Source organism: Tachypleus tridentatus, chromosome 2 (assembly GCF_004210375.1).
Source record: "Tachypleus tridentatus isolate NWPU-2018 chromosome 2, ASM421037v1, whole genome shotgun sequence".
Classification (NCBI taxonomy): Eukaryota; Metazoa; Arthropoda; class Merostomata; order Xiphosura; family Limulidae; genus Tachypleus; species Tachypleus tridentatus.
Window position 1 is genome coordinate 78,362,586 of NC_134826.1, and position 18,484 is coordinate 78,381,069.

At 35.4% G+C, this 18,484-nt stretch overlaps 1 protein-coding gene across 2 annotated transcripts in view; it reads left to right on the forward strand.

Moving 5' to 3' along the window:
• Positions 1-3,378: 3,378 nt before the first annotated feature.
• LOC143244301 (protein phosphatase PTC7 homolog) overlaps positions 3,379-18,484 on the forward strand; it is a 73,671-nt gene continuing 58,565 nt past the window's right edge. The window contains exon 1 of one of the 2 annotated variants that reach the window (XM_076488707.1): positions 3,379-3,795. In XM_076488707.1, coding sequence (XP_076344822.1) covers positions 3,522-3,795 — 274 coding nt within the window. In that variant the 5' untranslated portion in view covers positions 3,379-3,521. The remainder of the gene's footprint in view (positions 3,796-18,484) is intronic. The other variant, XM_076488708.1, reaches the window with a different exon arrangement.

Here is an 18,484-nt window from a genome sequence, read left to right on the forward strand (position 1 = left end):
GTAAGACAAATTTCATCATATATACTAGGTGATCGTGATTTTATCCATAAAGAGTGTATAGCAGTGACTTTTAAAGTATAATAACCACAGGTCTAATGTAATAACAAAGATACAGAAAAATAATTTGTCTGGTTAAAGGGTTTTTTAACTTTGTGAACTTTGACGAAAAAACGACGATTATTTAACGCACGCGTGTGAGTTTTCTCACAGTAAGGCTACATTGAGCTATTTGCTGTGTCCATCGAGGACAATCGAACCCCTGATTTTAGCGTTGTAAATCCGAAGACTTACTTCTGTCCCAGCTAGGGACTATTTAAAACTCTGAATATAACCGTGAGAACCAATAGTGAAACAAAAGTTTTGTACATACGCTTCATGTATTTTGAATACATTATTTTGAAACAAATGGATTGTGTGCTGTTTTTTTTTTATTATTGTTGACACTTATCACCAACAAATCATGGATATCTACTATAAAACATCTGGCCCTTTCAACACCTGATACAGACAAACTCATGTTGTAACAAAGAAAATGCTCTTTGATAGAATGTTTAGGCAGAGTTTTTATGACGAGTGTGCCGGAAAGGAAGGCAACTCTTTTAAAGAAAATGTTAATAAACTTTCACAGCTACTTTGATTCATCCTGTAGCTAAAATAAATCTGATTGAAAACACTCGGCCCATACTTTCGTTCTAGTTGACTAAACGGAAACATTCTGCGACATCTTTAAATTAATTCCACGAACTTGAGCACTGTAAATTCATCTATAACCTTGAATTCTGCTACATAAAGTAAATGTATGATTCAATTACCACATGATACTGATAGAATTTACAGTGTCACACATTAAAAATTTAGGATAAGGTAAACTTCAGTAAATATAAAGTAACAATGCAATGAAAACTGCTTTCACAGTGTAGTATTCTGAAACAGATGTCTTGGATTTATACCCTTTCGAATATTTCAAAATTTTCCATATGAGATACAATAGACAAGAATGCTTCAACTTTTCATGATAAAAACCACATTTTTAGAATTTTAACAATACTACTGAGGCACTATTGTTGTAGCGTAAAAATGGAACTACTTTTAATTGTAATGTATAATCTATAATATTTTGCCGCCACAAATAGTGACTATTTCCCCATTTTATTTTTAAATAAAAGAAAAAGTGTCTATTTAATTTACGTATGTATAATTTCAAAGACTTTCTCACAGAGAGTTTGTTTTATTGCCACGACCAAAACTATATAATGAGCTATTTGTAATATTCCAATCATGTGTAGAGAAACCAAATTTATAGCATTATAAGCCCACAGACGTACTGCTGAGTCACCAGCGTGCTATTACGTACAATCTTTTTCACTGCAGAGTCATAACTAATTGTTAATATTTTCATTTTCATGCTTAGAAAATAATTTACATTTATGCTATGCTCTTTTGAACCACATTAAGTGCTATTTTAATCTATTACCACAAACTCGTTTCCATGGTATTAACATTTTTCTAAACAACTGCGGAGAAAAGGCAAACTCAGTGATTTACTGATATCGATAGCTTAAGTGTCTTTAAAAAGAAGATTCGGGCTGATCTTGTGGTATATATTTGAATTTCGTCTGTTGAGGATACGTTATAAGAACAAGAATTAATCCTTGAGTATAGATGGTGGATGGAAGCGTGTTGCTGACTGGTTGTTGTCACGCTTATTCGTAGTTAAAAATTTGGTATGGCAACAAAACCTTAATAGTGATATATTTTCTGGTGCATTGATTTCCACGAAGGATTAAATTGAAGCTCATGAACTAGAGGTTTGGAGAATATTGTGTTACAAGGGATAGATTTCTCCTTGTAAAATAGCAATGTTTATTGACAAACAACAATCTAATGTACAAACATAAGACAAAACAAAGCCAATTGTTTGTTTTGGGTGTGTTGAGCTTGTCAGAGACTGGCAAAGAGTGTGTGTGCGTGCATGTATGTATGTGTGTGTTTTCTTATATCAAAGCCTCATCAGGCTATCTGCCGTGTTCACCGAGGGTAATCGAACCCCTAATCTTAGCCTTGTAAATCCGAAGACTTACCGCTGTCCCAGCGGGGTACGACAGGTAAAGAATCTTTTATGTTTTTCTTACTAGTTCAGTGCGAGTCTCCATTTTAGATATATTATAAAATAAAGTTAAATGTAGAATAAAAATAACGCCAATGTTCAATTACAATAACGAAAAATAATTCTAAGTTTAAATCTTGTGAGTAAAGTCTCACTGAATCGTAAACTTTACATAATGTCTAAAATCTTTGCAACATCTGCTTAACAGTAACAGGTTGTAAGCTGGCTTTAAATTAAACATCATAACATTACAAAAGTCAAGTTTACTGACAAAAGCAAGAATAACACCTGACCTTCACCCATTGCAATCCCAGAGCAAGAGCTTGACAGTTCCTGGCCACAGAAAAAAAGGAAGAAAAAACCTTATATTTCAAAACACCTCGATCTCTCTTTCTTATCATAAAACACGACTAACTGTCGAATTCGCATCTCGTGTGTGTCGGAGAATGTATAATACTATAATATATATATAAGTTTAATTGTTTACTTGAGCGACTTTACCTCCAAACTGAAGAGAAAGAAAGGGTATTAATTTTTAAAAATTTAAATATTAACTGAGGAGACAGTAATGCAAAGTAGGACTTATATCACAGTAGCTATTCCATAAACAGAAACACTAAAGTCGGCCCGGCATGGCCAGGTGATTAAGACGCTCGACTTGTAATCTGAGGGTCGCGGGTTCGAATACCCATTACACCAAACATGCTCGCCCTTTTCTCCATGGGAGAGTTATAATGTAACGGTCAATCTCACTATTCGTTGGTAAAAGAGTAGCCCAAGAGTTGGCGATGGGTGGTGATGACCAGCTGCCTTTCCCCTAGTCTTACACTGCTAAATTAGGGACGGCTAGCGCAGATAGCCCTCGTGTATCTTTGCGCGAAATTCAAAACCAAAATAAACCATAGCTTTTCAGGTTGGCGAAGATACAACAAACACAGTTGTGGTGGGTACACTTTGTAAGCCATTTGATACCATCTCAATTGTTGTGTGTGCACCGCTTACACGCTGGACAAGAATAATTTTAGTAATATTTTAATAAATATTAACTAGCTATGAAATTGTACATCCTGAAAGAGCACAATAACATATAGTAAAACTATATTAAAATTTGCGAGTGTATGATTCTTTCTAGTTTTGGTACTTAAAGATTGGCTAAGTTTTTGAATTGAATTTATAACAAAACTTTTGTCACAGTTTTTCTATTTTTCTTGATATTTAATCTTTCTTACTGTCTTTTTGTATTATTAATTTATATAATATAAACATTCGCCAGATGCCCTTGGTCATGGAGTGAGAGGAAAGGGTATCGTAGAGTAGATATTTCACGTGTATAGGAGAGAATATTTATATTTGTAATTTGTTTGAAGTTTCTGAAATGTAATGTTTTAGTAGTATGGAAGCTCATTGAGTCCAAATGTATGCCACGACCAGGAGTATGCAATCGGTAGTAACTTATGGAAGATTTCTGACACGAGCATTGTTAAACGGTGTATATAATTACACAACTTCGTCTGAAGTCGGCCGTGTCTCATGCAGTAGTACGAAAAGAGAACGAGATATACGATTATTAACTGCTTCTTGTGGATTTCCAAAATATTGGCCTGGTTTTTCTGCCTCACTTTTACGAAAAGGACAGTTTGGAGATGATGCTTGTTTTATTGCAAAATACAAAACATCCGATGTATTAGGTATGTTGAATTTTTTTATTTTATTTGTAAGGAGTACAAGTGGCTTCTCAACAGTACAGTAAAGTTAAAAATAAACAAAATTCCTTAAAGTCACTCCTTATCATTTCTTTGTGTATTAAGCGTTTCTTTAAACTCTTATTTTACAGCCCTTCACCTCATTTAAAGGTGACCTGTTCCAAAGTAAAGGCTAGCCACCTTGTCAAAAAATTAAAACTTAGCTGAATATGACTTATGCTGGCAAACTTTGTATTCGTACCCTTGCACTACTATTTTCACTTTTGTTAGTTATAAGTATGCAAGATGATTATGTATGTACTGATGTTATCAAATTCTATAACATTAATAATTTTAAGTACTTCAGGTAGATCACTTTTAAGGTTTCTTTTTATTTTCTTCAAAAGAGAAAACAATTCTAGAGATTGTAACCTCGATTTGAGTAAAGACTTCTTTCACAGTTAGCAGTTATAAGTAATTATAGAATATCAATATACAGTAATTAATGTACAGGAAATAATCATATTTAATAATGAATGAACTTACAAAATAAGGGAATACATGATGCTTTTTTTTTAAAAAAAAGGTTTCATTGTAATGACTGACTTTTGCAGATTTTAAGTTGTAACTAAACAGGTATAAATAACAGTTTATGTTTTTAGTTTCAGAGTAACCATTTTGATTTATATTTAATCATTAAATTTTCTTCAGTGCTATATCATGTGTATAACAAATTTTGTATACAAATTCATTATTGAATAAAAGATGCAATGAAAGATATCTTCCTCAGGATTGTGTTTTTACTTCAGATGCTAAAAATTGTCTATGTATGAAGACTTTCACATAAAAAAAAAGTACTCTTGCATTACAATTTATTTCAAGTTTTAGAAAAATTATTTCTCTTGCACTTTGAAAGGACGTTTTTCAGTATTGCTGTGTATTGTTTCTAAGATATTTTAACATAATTACATACTTTTATTTTTTTTGCAATAATTTGTGATGGTAAATTAGTACTAACAGACATGCTGTTGGCTAACTTGTAATCATAAACAAATTTTCAATTTGCTACTCCTCTTGTCCACTTTTACTTTCAGTTGTACAAATAAAATTTTAGTATTACAAAACATTTATTTGTTAAAGTTAGTAGATACATTACAGTTTAAATATTAAACTTTCTAGATACAAAATTAATGGAAGATTGCACAATGTTATGGAATCTCGTGTTTGATCAAAATTATTGGCAGTCCATTCAATTAAATAGTTGGTAATGAATTTGACTTTGGAAACCCATACAGTGTTTCAGCAAGTCACAAATTTAATACAGGAAGCTGAACAGTAAGCTATTTTTCTCTTAAATTACTAAATTTTTCATATATTAAAAATAGCTATATTTTTTGGTGAAATAAATTAGCCTTTGAAGTTTTGACTGGACTTTTACATTTACAGCAAATTTGTTTTTGCCAACATATTTTTCTTACAGCTTTCTTATGCTTGCTGATGACTTCAAAGTCTTCATTTCTTTACTGGTTAAGAAAATCTTCATTTTTTGTAGTTGTGGAATAGCTTGAGACATGTTAAGATCACAGAAGCTTAGCTAAGAAAATCACAAGTGTTGGTTGAGCAAATAGACCATGTGGCTGGTTGAGAGAGAGCTAAAAACATAGTATTTTCATACAATACATTTTTTGTTATTAATGGTGTTTCTAAGGGATTATCTTTGCTTTTTTGTTTTTTATCTGTATTTAATGACACTGATAGGGGCATATTTAGTAAAATAATATATTGGTTACATTAAAATTATTGGTATTTCTAGCTAAATTGAGGAAGATGAAATATTACAGCTATGACTGATATATTCATGAATTAAACAAATGATTAGTAAGTGTTTAATATTAGTGAGTGCAAGGTTAATGCTTTTGAACAGTCATAATTTGGATCATACATTAATTTATGTATGTTTGAACCAACTTGTTAGTATTTCTTGAGCTATTGAGACAGTGCTTTGTAGATATTAATTAAGGTAATATGGATATGTTTATTGACATTTATTACAAGTCGAAAGATGTAACTGCCTCTTTATTCAAATCACTTGTTAGGTCTCGTGGAGAATATTGCATACAGTTTTGTTATCCTTATATAATCAGAAAAGGTAGTAACTTGTACTGTGGAAGGAAAGGGTTCATAAAAGGGCTACTGTGATGGGTTTGATCATGGTAAAGCTATTTTATTGGAATAAGTTAATATATGGTAACATTTTATCTTGCAATCAGAAGGATAAGAGGTGGTGTTATTAAAGTTTACAGAATTATTTAGAAGGATCAATAGGATAAAGGCCTCTCATTGTTATATGTTCAATTCTAAAGATAATAGGATCAGAAAATACAAGTCTAAAATGTGGTGAACACAGACTAGTCTTCAGTTAACCTTTTTGCAATGGGTCAGGTTTCAAAGGCCATATCGACATGTTTGTTGGCTTGAATTCAAAATGTTATTGAACTACTTACTATTTTATAAATTTATGTTAAGTGTGGAATCAAATTGTAGATTATAATTCAAACCTTAATATTAATTATGAGTTAATTTCTTTATTTAAAGGTAAGTATTAAAAGAACATGTTTAAATGTATATTTCAATGAGTCATGTAGTATGTTGAATGCAGCACTGTTTAAAATTAGGTGTTCATGATGTCAAAATACTGAATCTATCTTACAAATTAGGAACTCAAGTTATTAATATTTACAAGCTAGAATATAAAATAAAAACCTTGCTTATGTACTGAATCAAGCATGGTGGCCTTGTTCAACTCTTTCTGTTTTTGAAACAATTCCTTATATACTCTTACAACATTGTATGACTTGTGAATAACCATTCAACAGCTTAGAATGTCCCCAAAATGGTTTTCTAAACCAATTTAATCTTTTAAAAGGCATCCATGTTTTTTTGATCCAAGTTTTTAAGGAGGAAGGTTGTATCTTTAGTCTGCTCGAAGTTTCATATTTTGTAAAACATAAAAAAACCTTACTTACTATACCTAAAATATTATAATGGAATTCTATGGTATCAGTATATTTATTTATTATTTTTTGGTTATTAAAGTGTGTGTGTGTGTATATATTTATATATAACAAGAAGATATAATTGTTTGCTCGTCTCCTAGATTTATTGTTCTGTATTTTAAGTAATATGTTTAATCATTTATTTCTAAATAGTAATTATATATATGTAATGTATAATAATTGAAATGTGACTGTATATTACAAAATACTAGTCCACTAAAATGCAGCTTAAACAGGGAAGACTAAAGGGCAGTTTTATATTATTGGATACATGACCTGAGTGCACATGCACCACACCAATGTAAGCAATGTAATGTTAGATAGGCATGACTGGAAGGTCAATATGATTAAAAAACAAAGTTCATATACACTACTATGAGAATTAAGCTACTTAGACTAAACATTTGTATTTATGTTATTGTATGTTGTCATTCTAGTATGGAAAAAACAATTTTATATTTATTTCCTAATATTTTTACAAAGAAAGGTTATGAGGTTGGTTAAGTTACAAACCCAACATAGAGTATAGAAAATAACATAAAATAAGTATTACTGTAAACAAATGTTTGAAATGTGTTTAGGAGGTTTTAGAGATTAAGCAAATATTATTTGAGTTTTTTGAAACAAAGATTAGTTGTTTTTTATCATTAGTTTAAGTCATTTTGCACTGAGACTCGTAACAAAACAGTTTTCACAAACAAATCTTTAGTAAAAATATTTCATTAAAATTTTAGAGTTTTAATATTTTCTAAAGATAAGTTATTTATTTTGAAGGTTGTAACAATAAAAAAAAACGTCTAGAAAACTACTAATAAAAAGTTGCTTTATCTTGAAGAAATATTAACTCTACAATGCTTGGCTGGGTGAACTTTGGCTCAAGGGAAAAAATGTACTGTTGGTTTTAAAATATATATATTTCTGCCTTCCAAATGTTTATGGTTTTAGAGTTGAAATTTATATAAATAAGTTTTTTTTATTTAATTTTATGCAGAAAAATATAAATTCATACATTTTGATTTTCAGTTGGTTTGTAATGCATTGAATGGAAATGTTAGTATTTGTGAATTTCCTATATTAGTTCTGAGCATATTATGGCACTCTCACATATCAGAGGAAAAAGAGGAAAGTTTAAATAGGTTTCCCCTCTGTGTGGATTCCTGTATGTCGTAAGGGGACCTCCCAGGGAAAGTTACGTTCTTTCAGTTTACCTCCTCTGGGATCTAAATATCCACCCATGTGTTTACTGTGCATGGTGACCCGTGAAGGGGAGGAGAGGATCCTGGTGGTTGAGGGGATCAACCCAACACACCACTTTGGCCTTGAATACCTGTAGATGGGCGGCCTGTGGGTGGCCCCTCTTGGGTCAGTTGGCTGGTCCACTTGGGCTAGAATCAACCAAGTACCAGTGTTGGAAATTTCCAACGGGTGTTGTGGACATTTTGTCTGATGCTGGTGTTTGTGTATAGTGCTCACGAAATCCTGGCGTTGCTGTAATGTCCTTGCATGACATTGTAGTGCGTCCCCTCATAGGGCTCCATGGTGGGTGGGGTAAGGAGGTACTGAAATTTTCCTTTTTTCATATGGATCCTCCTACAAAAAATTTAAATAAAATAGTGAAAGAACAGTCAATAGGTAAACAACCACGTCTTGAAGACTCTGAGCAGCAATCTTCAACATCTGTAACACATGTACCTCATTTTCTTATATTGCACTCACTTTCAGACAAATTTTTAGGGCAAATGTCCCTCTTGTTTATTCAGAAGAGACAAGAAGGTCTTGCTGGCTCTCCAAAGTCAGTAAAGAAGCTTCGATCTGGAGACATATTGGTTGAAACATCCACATCCCAACACAGTGAACTACTCTTGAATTCAAAGGCAATTGGGGATGTACCTATTGAGGTTACCCCTCATGCTACCTTAAATTCATCATGAGGAGTTATTGTTTAGAGGGATTTGTAGAACGTCCCTGAGTCGAAGATTCTCGCTGGTCTCTCCACTCAAGGAGTTTCTGCAGTGAGGCACATCTCCACTTGCAAAGATGGAGTTACACTGCCGACAAATATCCTCGTTTTGACATTTACATCACCATGTGCACCTGCCACCATCAAGGCAGGTTATTTAAATTGCAGGGTATGGCCGTACATTCCAAATCCTCTCTGATGTTTCCAATGTCAGATGTTCGGCCACACAAAGACGTCATGTCGTGGTTTCCTGACATGTGCTCGTTGTGGTGGCAAGGGCCACGATGCCTATGAGAGTGACAGGGACCCACATTGTATCAACTGCAATGGTTCTCACCCTTCCTACTTTTGTTCTTGTCCAAAATGGTTGGAGGAAAAAGAGGTGCAGCATTTGAAAACAACTCATGACATTAGTTATCCTGAGGCTCAGAAATTGCTGTCTGCCATTCCATCTCGGACATATGCTGCTGCACTTTGTTCCACAACTACAGTAGGAGTGTAGACAGATCTCTCTGTGCCTCCAAGATAATCATTTTCAAAACAAATGAAAAGCCTTTTGACCTCCATGATGAAAAAGGTTGATGTATCGACTTCTACACCCATCTCCATTCCTCCCATACATTTCAACAAACCTCAAGATCCACATCCTTTGGTTTCAAATACAGGCATTTCTTCTGATACATCTTTTTCTCCCACCCCAAGATGCAAAACAATCATTCGTTTGCATCCTCAGTCACTGAAATCCCATTCCAACAAAAAAGACCTGCCCAATTGACCCAGGGTAGGATCCATGGAGGTTGATAGACCTCCTCCAAATAAGGACAGTAAGGAAAAAAGATGTGGTCATAAACAGAAGGATTTTCCAACCACTTTGTTCACCCGTCATTAAAAATGGCCACCTTGACACAATGGAACTGTCGAGGTTTATGTTCTAATCTGGATGATATCAAAACACTGATTGCTTCCTACCATCCTGTATGTCTTTCCTTACAAGAAACATTTCTAAAACCTACTGATACAGTCACCATTCGGCAGTTTTCTCTGTATAGAAATGACAGGCTGTGTGATGGACGAGTACATGGAGGGGTGGCATTATTGGTTGATCAGCATGTACCCACCCTATCTTTGTCGCTCAACACACCCTTGGAGGCTGTTGCCATTCGTGTTTCCTTGGGTCATACCATCACTGTTTGTTCTCTCTGCCTGTTCTCTGGAGAGAGACATATGATCAACCAGACCTTGATGCTCTTGTTGAACAGTTGCCGTCTCCCTTTCTAATCCTGGGGGACTTTAATGGACATCATCCCCTCTGGGGAAGTGCTGTTGTTGATAGGAGGGGTCGATCTGTAGAGCGGATGCTCTCTGATCACAATCTTTCTCTTTTTAATACTGGTTCTTTCACTTATTTTCATGCACCCAGTCATTCCTTTAATGTTATTGATCTCTTGGTTTGTTCACCTTCATTATTTTCCCATTTTTCATGGAGGGTTGACAATAATCCACTGGGCAGTGATCATTTTCCTATACTTTTGAGAGAGACTGGCCGTGGTCGATGCCACCCTACCCGCATGCCCCAGTGGAAGCTGGATCAGGCAGACTGGTCCACTTTCACTGCTGTTGCAGAACTTGATCCTGCCATCGTGAATCAAGAGACGACTGTGTGGTAGCAGTAACTGACTGTATCATAAAAACAGCTGCTCAGTGTATTCCTAAAACCTCAACACATTTTCTATGATATCCTCGTCCATGGTGGAATCTTGCTTGCCACTTGGTACAGAAGGCTCAGAAACAAGCCTGGGATACTTTCCTTAGATATCCCACACTTTCAAACCACATTGCTTTCCAACAGGCCCATGCACATACTAGGTGGGTAAAATGTCAAAGCCAGAAGGAATCTTGAATTAAGTTCACAACTAGCATATCTTCTACCACCAGTACCAAGGTCATATGGGACAGGATTCGAAAGGTCAGTGGGCACTGTAATTCTGCACACCTCTTGATTTTACTCTCTGATGGCCAAAGGATAGTTCTAGGTAAACACTTTTGCCGGGTATCTAGCACTTCTGCTTGTTCCTCCACCTTCTTGGCCATCAAGACTCGGGCAGAGCGTTCACATCTTTCCTTTCGAACTGATTGTCCCTTTACACTGGTGGAACTGAAAATGGCTTTTCATCGGTCTGGCAGTACATCTGTTGGACCTGATGATGTACACTATGACATGCTGCGCTATCTCTCTCCTGCTTCTCTTGATATTCTTCTAATTGTTTTTTTAACTGTATCTGGCAGGAGAATGTATTTCCTCATGCCTGGTGCTAGGCTATTATCTTACCTTTCTCCAAGCCTGGGAAAGATCCCAAGATTTCTTCAAACTACCATCCAATTGCTTTGACGAGCTGTCTCTGTAAGACCTTAGAGAGGATGGTTAGGGCACGTCTTGTTTAGTTCCTCGAATCAAACAACCTCCTCTCGCCCACTCAGTGTGGGTTCCGATGACAGCACTCCACCACGGACCACCTAATTCGACTTTAAACATCAATCAGAAAAGCCTTTCTCAAATGCCAACATCTTGTATCAATATTCTTTGACGTTGAGAAGGGTTATGACACAACATGGAGGTATGGCATTTTGCAAGACCTCCATACATACATACATATATATATGTATGTTACGTGGCCATTTACCCATGTTTATTAAAAATTTTTTTAATGGACAGGAGATTCCAAGTTTGTGTGGGCTCGACACTTTCCCGTTCTTTGTACAGGAACTTGGAGTCCCTCAGGGCTGTGTTTTGAGTGTCACACTTTTCAGTATAAAGATAAATACCATCACTGAACAACTCACTCTCACTGTTGCGAATGGGCTGTATGTCGACGACTTTCACATCTCGTGTCAGCCGTCGAACATGATATATATTGAGCGGCAACTTCAAACTGCCCTCAATCATGTACTGAAGTGGACTACAGCGAACAGCTTTAATTTCTCTCTCTCTAAATCCATTTGCATGCACTTTTGCTGCCAATGGGGTATCCACCCTCATCCTAAACTTCATATTGATGAAGTTTTGCTGCCAGTGGTCCCTGAGACCAAGGTCTTGGGGCTTATATTTGACAGTAAGCTGACCTTTATACCACACTTAAAGTAGCTACAGGTCTAATGCACAAGAGCACCAAACATCCTCTATGTCCTCTCTACTACCAGTTGGGGAGCAGATCGATGTTCTATGTTAAAGGTATATCATGCTCTTATTCGATCAAAACTTGACTATGGATCAATGGTCTATGGCTCTGCCAGACCCTTGGCGTTAAAGATGCTGGACCCCATTCATCACCAAGGACTTTGACTCTGCACTGGTGCTTTCCGCACCTCTCCAGTTCAAAGTTTGTACGTTGAATCTCATGAACCTTCTCTGCACCTTTGCCATTTGCAACTATCTTTACCATATTCTTTGAAACTTCTTTCCTTACCAAAGCATCCCACCTGGGGATGTGTTTTCCTTCCTCAGTGGGCCGTACTTTTTCAGAACAGACGATCTGCCATTGCTTCGTTTGGCCTTCGCATCCAGGCACAATTGGATGAATTGGGTCTGTCCTTGGATGACATTGCAGTTTCCACAGGTCAGCCCATCCAACCATGGCTTATTACAGCCCCCAAATGTGACCTTTCAGTTATCTGAAAAAGGCAGATACTCCAGATTGGAAGTACCATCATTTATTTAATGAACATCTTTCAAACAATCATTCTGTTCCCATTTATACAGATGGTTCCAAATCAGGTAATTCAGTGGGCTCTGCTATGGTTTGCTGTGGTTCGGTGGTTGCACGCAGAATCCCCTCTATAACTTCTGTGTTCACTGCTGAACTGTATGCCATATCTTTTGCCCTGGATCATATTGAAGCTGAGCAGTACTCCAACTGCACTATTTATACTAACTCGCTTAGTTCTATACTGGCCCTGGAATCGCTACACGTTGGCTCACACCCTGTTCTTGCTGATGTTCAAAACCGACTGGCCCATTTCTCATTAACTGTCACTTCTATCCAGTTTTTCTGGATACTAGGCCATGTTGGTATTCGTGGGAACGAACTTGCAGACACGGCAGCTAAATCTATCTGCTCTGGCACTATCACCACTGTGCCTATTCCGTACATGGACTATGGTCTTGTATTCAAGGCTCGGCACCATGCCAGCTGGCAGTCCACTTGGAGTGAGCAATGCAACAACAAGCTTTTTCAAATAAAACCCTATATTGGGCTTTGGCCATCTAGCTTCTGTAAGGTTCGGAAGGAGGAAGTTGTTCTGACTAGACTACGCATTGGTCACAGATTTTTAACTCATCGTTTTCTTTTATCTGGAACTGATGCACCAGTGTGTAGTTTGTGTAACGCTCAAATCACTATAAGCCACATTTTACTTTCTTGCCATCGTTACGATTCTCAACGATGGCACTATTTTTAACATGTGTTTTCCCAGGGTTTATCTGTAACATTGGACAGTATTATTGGTGATGGTGACACTGTCCACCTTGATAATGTTTTTAGTTTTTTAATGGCCATTAATCTTTTTAATCTCATTTAAGTGTTGCATATTTATTCATTACACCTTTTTAATTGTGGTTCCTTTTTTATAGTTTCATTCTCTGTAGTTCAATTTGACATTGGAAAATGGTCAGAACATTAAATAACTCGACACCAGGACTGGAAAGGCCAACTTCAGGTGATTGACACTGCTGTTTGAACTATCCGTTTGAACTACTCGTTAGTCGTTCTGGCGAGTTGTTAGTACACTTTTGCTGTATGTCATTTAACACTTTTATTACTTTACCTTTTAGTACTGACCATAATGACACATAACTCGGAACCAGGACTGGAAAGACCAACTTCAGGTGACTGACGGTGGTTCTTATACTTACCTGTTAGTCTTCCTGGTGGGTTATGATCATTACCATTCTGCTACAGGAAGTCCTTTACAACTTTGTGGCCTGGATGTCAACATTGGTTTTATGCCATTTTCTGTTTTAATTGCTGTTTTGTTTTTATCTTCATTTACTTTTACAAATTTTACTCCATTTACTTTACTTTTACCTTTTTACTGGACATTTGGCTACTCATACTCATTAAAACTTTTATTAATTTACATTTTGATAATGGCTGCTATGACACATAACCCAGAACCAGGACTGGAAAGACCAACTTCAGGTGACTGACGGTGGTTCTTGAACTTAACTGTTAGTCTTCCTGGCGGGTTATGATCATTACCATTTTGCTAAAGTAAGTACTTTACAACTTTTTTACTCTGGTTTCTCTTTTAACATTGTAAACTGGGTGTCAACATTGGTTTTATACTTTTTCTGTTTTTCAATGATGTTTTGTTTTACCTTCATTTCTTTTATGTATTTTACTACGTTTACTTTATTTTTTACCTTTTAACCGGACGTTTGGCTCAGATAGCTTCGCTGCTTTGTGCCATAAAACACTAAATCAATCAATCAAGCCTTTTAAGAAATAGTTAAAGATGGCTTTCTTATGGTTTTTGAATAATCAGTAAAAGGTTTTAATTGTATATCAGTGATTATAAAAAGGTACAATTGCATGTGGTGTTCTTAAAATTAAAACAGACAGAACTTAGCTTTATAAATTAAAAACTATGTTGGAAAGCTTTACAAAAAAGAATGTTTGGAAGATGCAAGAATCAATTATTGTACAGATAAGCATTTTAAATTCTTTCTTTTAAAACGTTTAAATAGAAATGTTTTTGAATTTCTAAGGCTGAGAATTCACATAAAAAATAAGATATTCCAAAATATATTTATCATCCTCTGACAATAAAACTATTCTTTGACCTTGGCTTTGCCAACCTGAGCATTGGTCTTGTATGTTCCAGTCTTTTATATCCCACTTAAATGCTCTTGGCACCCTCTATTCTGGTGATGTACATAAACACCTTATTTAAATAATATAATCACTTATTCTCAACAAAATAAAAATATTTACCAGAAGCATTCAGTAAAATCTCCATCACTTCTACTTCATATTTATCATTAGAATATTTTATTAACTGTACGTGTAGTTTCTCTATATTTCAACATTAATAACAAAATATTGTAGTTTGTTACAAATGTTATGAAATATGAATAATTAAGTTATAATGATTATAACAGAAGAGTATGGTACATTACTATTAACAGAAGGTAAACCATATATTGGAAAATAAAAATATTTAGATTGATAATATCAATTGTTTTAATCTCCAGATTAAATAATGTGCTTCAGCAATAGAAATTGGAGTAATTTCAGTTCCTGATTCTACTGGATAAATAGCATTAATAAAATTATTTATCTCAGGATTATTTAACTAATTAAATCATTTACATATCTATAAGATAAAGCAAAAATGTCTCAGTTTATGTGATTTTCAATAAACCTATTCTCACAGTCTTATTTTAATACCTGGTTATTGAGAAAAACATTATAAATGCAGTAATATAATAATTTATGTTTTTGGAGCTAAATATTCTTTCTTCCAGTACTGTGAATGGACAACAGAACTGGTCTATTTGTGAATTCATAACAGAAATTAAATATTTTAATGGATTTGTAGTGTTCAGTGTGGTAAAATCAAATATTTGAATATTCTTTACTTGTTCAGTTTTTAGATATTCTAAAATGGGTTTATTAATTTTTATTATCCAAAATGCATGTTTCTTATTATTAATACTTACATTTTTAATTTTATCAAATAAAATATTAAGTAATTTATTTAATAAAAGTACTGGTTGTTTAATAACTGTTTTTATTAAACTAGAAATAAATCTAAATTTACTCTCGAGTTTTATGGAGTTTATGAATAGTTCACAGAAAAGGTAAATCTACAAAAGAATTTGGTTTATTTATATTTATTTAAGTGTTACATGCCATCCAGATATGCATTGCAGTTTTTTTCTGCTGCATTGTGGATTTCAGTGTTGTTATGATATCAAAATAAGAATAACAAAAAAAAAATTAGACATGATCTTTGTGGGTATAAATCCTCAATTCATTATTACTGTTGTCAGCAAGGTGGCTAATCTGATCTCTCTTACTTCTTGTTATCTAGTTTATCTATGGTTGAAGAGGTGGCGTACATTTGGTTTGAGCTGTCTGTCTTTTTATTCACTAAAAGATGGAGACATTCACTTGGCCTGGATTGTTTTCTCTTAGGGATTCTGAAGTTGCCTTTTTTTGTTGATCCTGGGGAGAATTTGGATTCTGTTTTCTGACACCTATCTTTTCTACGTTGGCATCTCATGAGTTCATTTTAGATACAACTGAAATTCTTCAATTAATCATTTGGATTTGTGTTTTTTTTTTTGTTCACTTTGAGTCTACTCTTCCCTTGTTGGTTGAAGTGGGGGAGTACTACTTAGTTTCTCCTCGTTCCTAATTTTGTGGTTCAGGCTAGGAGAATTATTGTTTTATTACATGATAAGATAGATAGACTGTGTTCCCTCCTGTGTTTGACTGCCTTGATTTTTCATCTCCTGGTGAAAGTCAATTTTTTGTTTTGGCTGATGACATGTTAACATCATAAGTTGGAGTTGTTTGCCTGTTTGTAGGATCTTCTTTTTGCTTTTCCCATAAGTGCTACAATATCATGATAAGTCCTTTCATTTTAAGTCTCTGGTAACTAGGGAAGAGGGACACATCCATCTCTGCAATTCTTCTGCCATGTTTCTCATCTCTGCAATCAATTGTAATTTGAACTTGTTTTGGCCTGTTAGGCCTGGAAGTGGTATGCGACCCACTTTACCTCCTGTTGTGGTGATCTCAACTGCATATTTAATTGGATGCTTCAGTTTCCCTTGATCTTCCCATTTCCTTTGAAGTGGATTCTCAAATATGCACTTTGCACACTTAGGTCTTCACCAGTGAGGTATCTTCTGAGCTACATCTCATCAAATTTATCACATTTGTCTTTTGCTGCCCATTTCATTTATTCAGTGGAGGGCATTTTAAGGACCAGTATGTAAACTTCTCACGGTGCTTTTCTTTTGCATTCTTTACATGATTGGGCAGCTTCCTTTGGGGAGTTTTCTTCTACCATGTGGCTGTTAGTGGATTAGAAGGAAGAGGGGATACTTTTTTCACAATCTTGTCTTTATATTTTACCGGGTTCCTTACACCTTGTCTTCACTGGATCTCAATCCAATTTTACACTAACAACTTATTTTCTTATTCTTATTAACAGGTTCTATAAGACCATCTGGGCACTTACCTGATGGTATTTCTATATTGTCTTGGAGCTCTGCTCCTGGACTATCATTATTAAAGCTGAAGGGGATTATCTTTGTCCCTGCTGGGGTTGATTTGGGTTTAAAAATTTAGGGAACTTGGTTCTCCTGTTGCAGTGCTTCTCAGTGCTTCCCAATGTGCATACTCCCTCCACAGATTCTACTAGTGGAGTTAGAAAGTCATTACCACACCCTGTTTCTTGTCACTGGGGTGATGGACAGAGGCTTTTCCTTCAGAGTGTTCAAATGCGTTTCTCCACTCTTAAAGAAGAGGTGAAGTTGGAGGCCTTTCTACTCCTGTTCCTGGATCATTTTCTCAGATGTCAGTTGGAGTGCACCAGCCTCCATGGGAACCTATTTGTAATTCCAGTTCAGATTTGACACTAAATTATCTTTTTTGGAGTGTGTATGACACTTCTCTTTGATCATTGTTGGTTTTATATATTGTTCATGGAATTAGGTGTACTATCTCCTCATAATTTTGAATGCAAAGTGGTCCCATTCTAGGTCCTGGGTTGAGCACAGGTTCCACATGCTCTTCATAATTGCAGGGGCAAGTGGAATATTCCTTGCTCACTTGGTTGAGGAGTTAGGATGAATATTCATAATTCCAGACTGGGTTAGTTCTGTTCCTTTGGTTGAGTATGACATGCATGATTCTGTTATTCCAAGCCTAGATGTTACCTTTTTGATTTCTTCAGGTTGAGGAAAAAGGTGTTTCTTATTTTCTCATGATTCTTTTGATGCAAAATGCATTGCATTATGGCTACAAGTTGGGATTCAATCAAAAGTATGTATATATATCTGACATTTTTGTCCAACATCCCTAGCCACCAATGTGAGATGTTGGGACCAAGACACCTTAATTCATACATAGAATTTTAGAACCTCAGTTATCTGATTGCGGCTGGTTTACAGTGGTTACTCATGTACCATTCCACCTTTGATACAGGAACTAGGTTTCAGGCGAATAGCATTCCTATTTTGGATCTGGTGTGGTTCTTCCACTTATGTACCACTTTTATTGTGGTACACCACTGTTCTATTCAGATGCTTTCCATATGGATCATGCCTGCACCATTTCCTCCACCTTCTCAGTGCGAGCATCTAGTTGTATTGTCAGTGGGTGATAAGTGTTTTGAAAGTTAACATTTCCTTAAACTGAAAGCATATTTCCAGTGATACTTATCTCCACTGATACCATTCTTCCTTGCTTTCCACTCAGATCTGATGTAAGTCTCAAAAAAGTGAAGTACTTATATACAGTATCAGGATGAAGGGGAGCATTGGCAAGGGTGAAGAAATTTGAAAATTAGATGTTGCGAAGGGCATTTAAGTACTGTATAAAAGACTGGAGCACGTGAGACCAATGCTTGGCTAAACAAAGATTGATGTCAAAGTATAGCTATACTG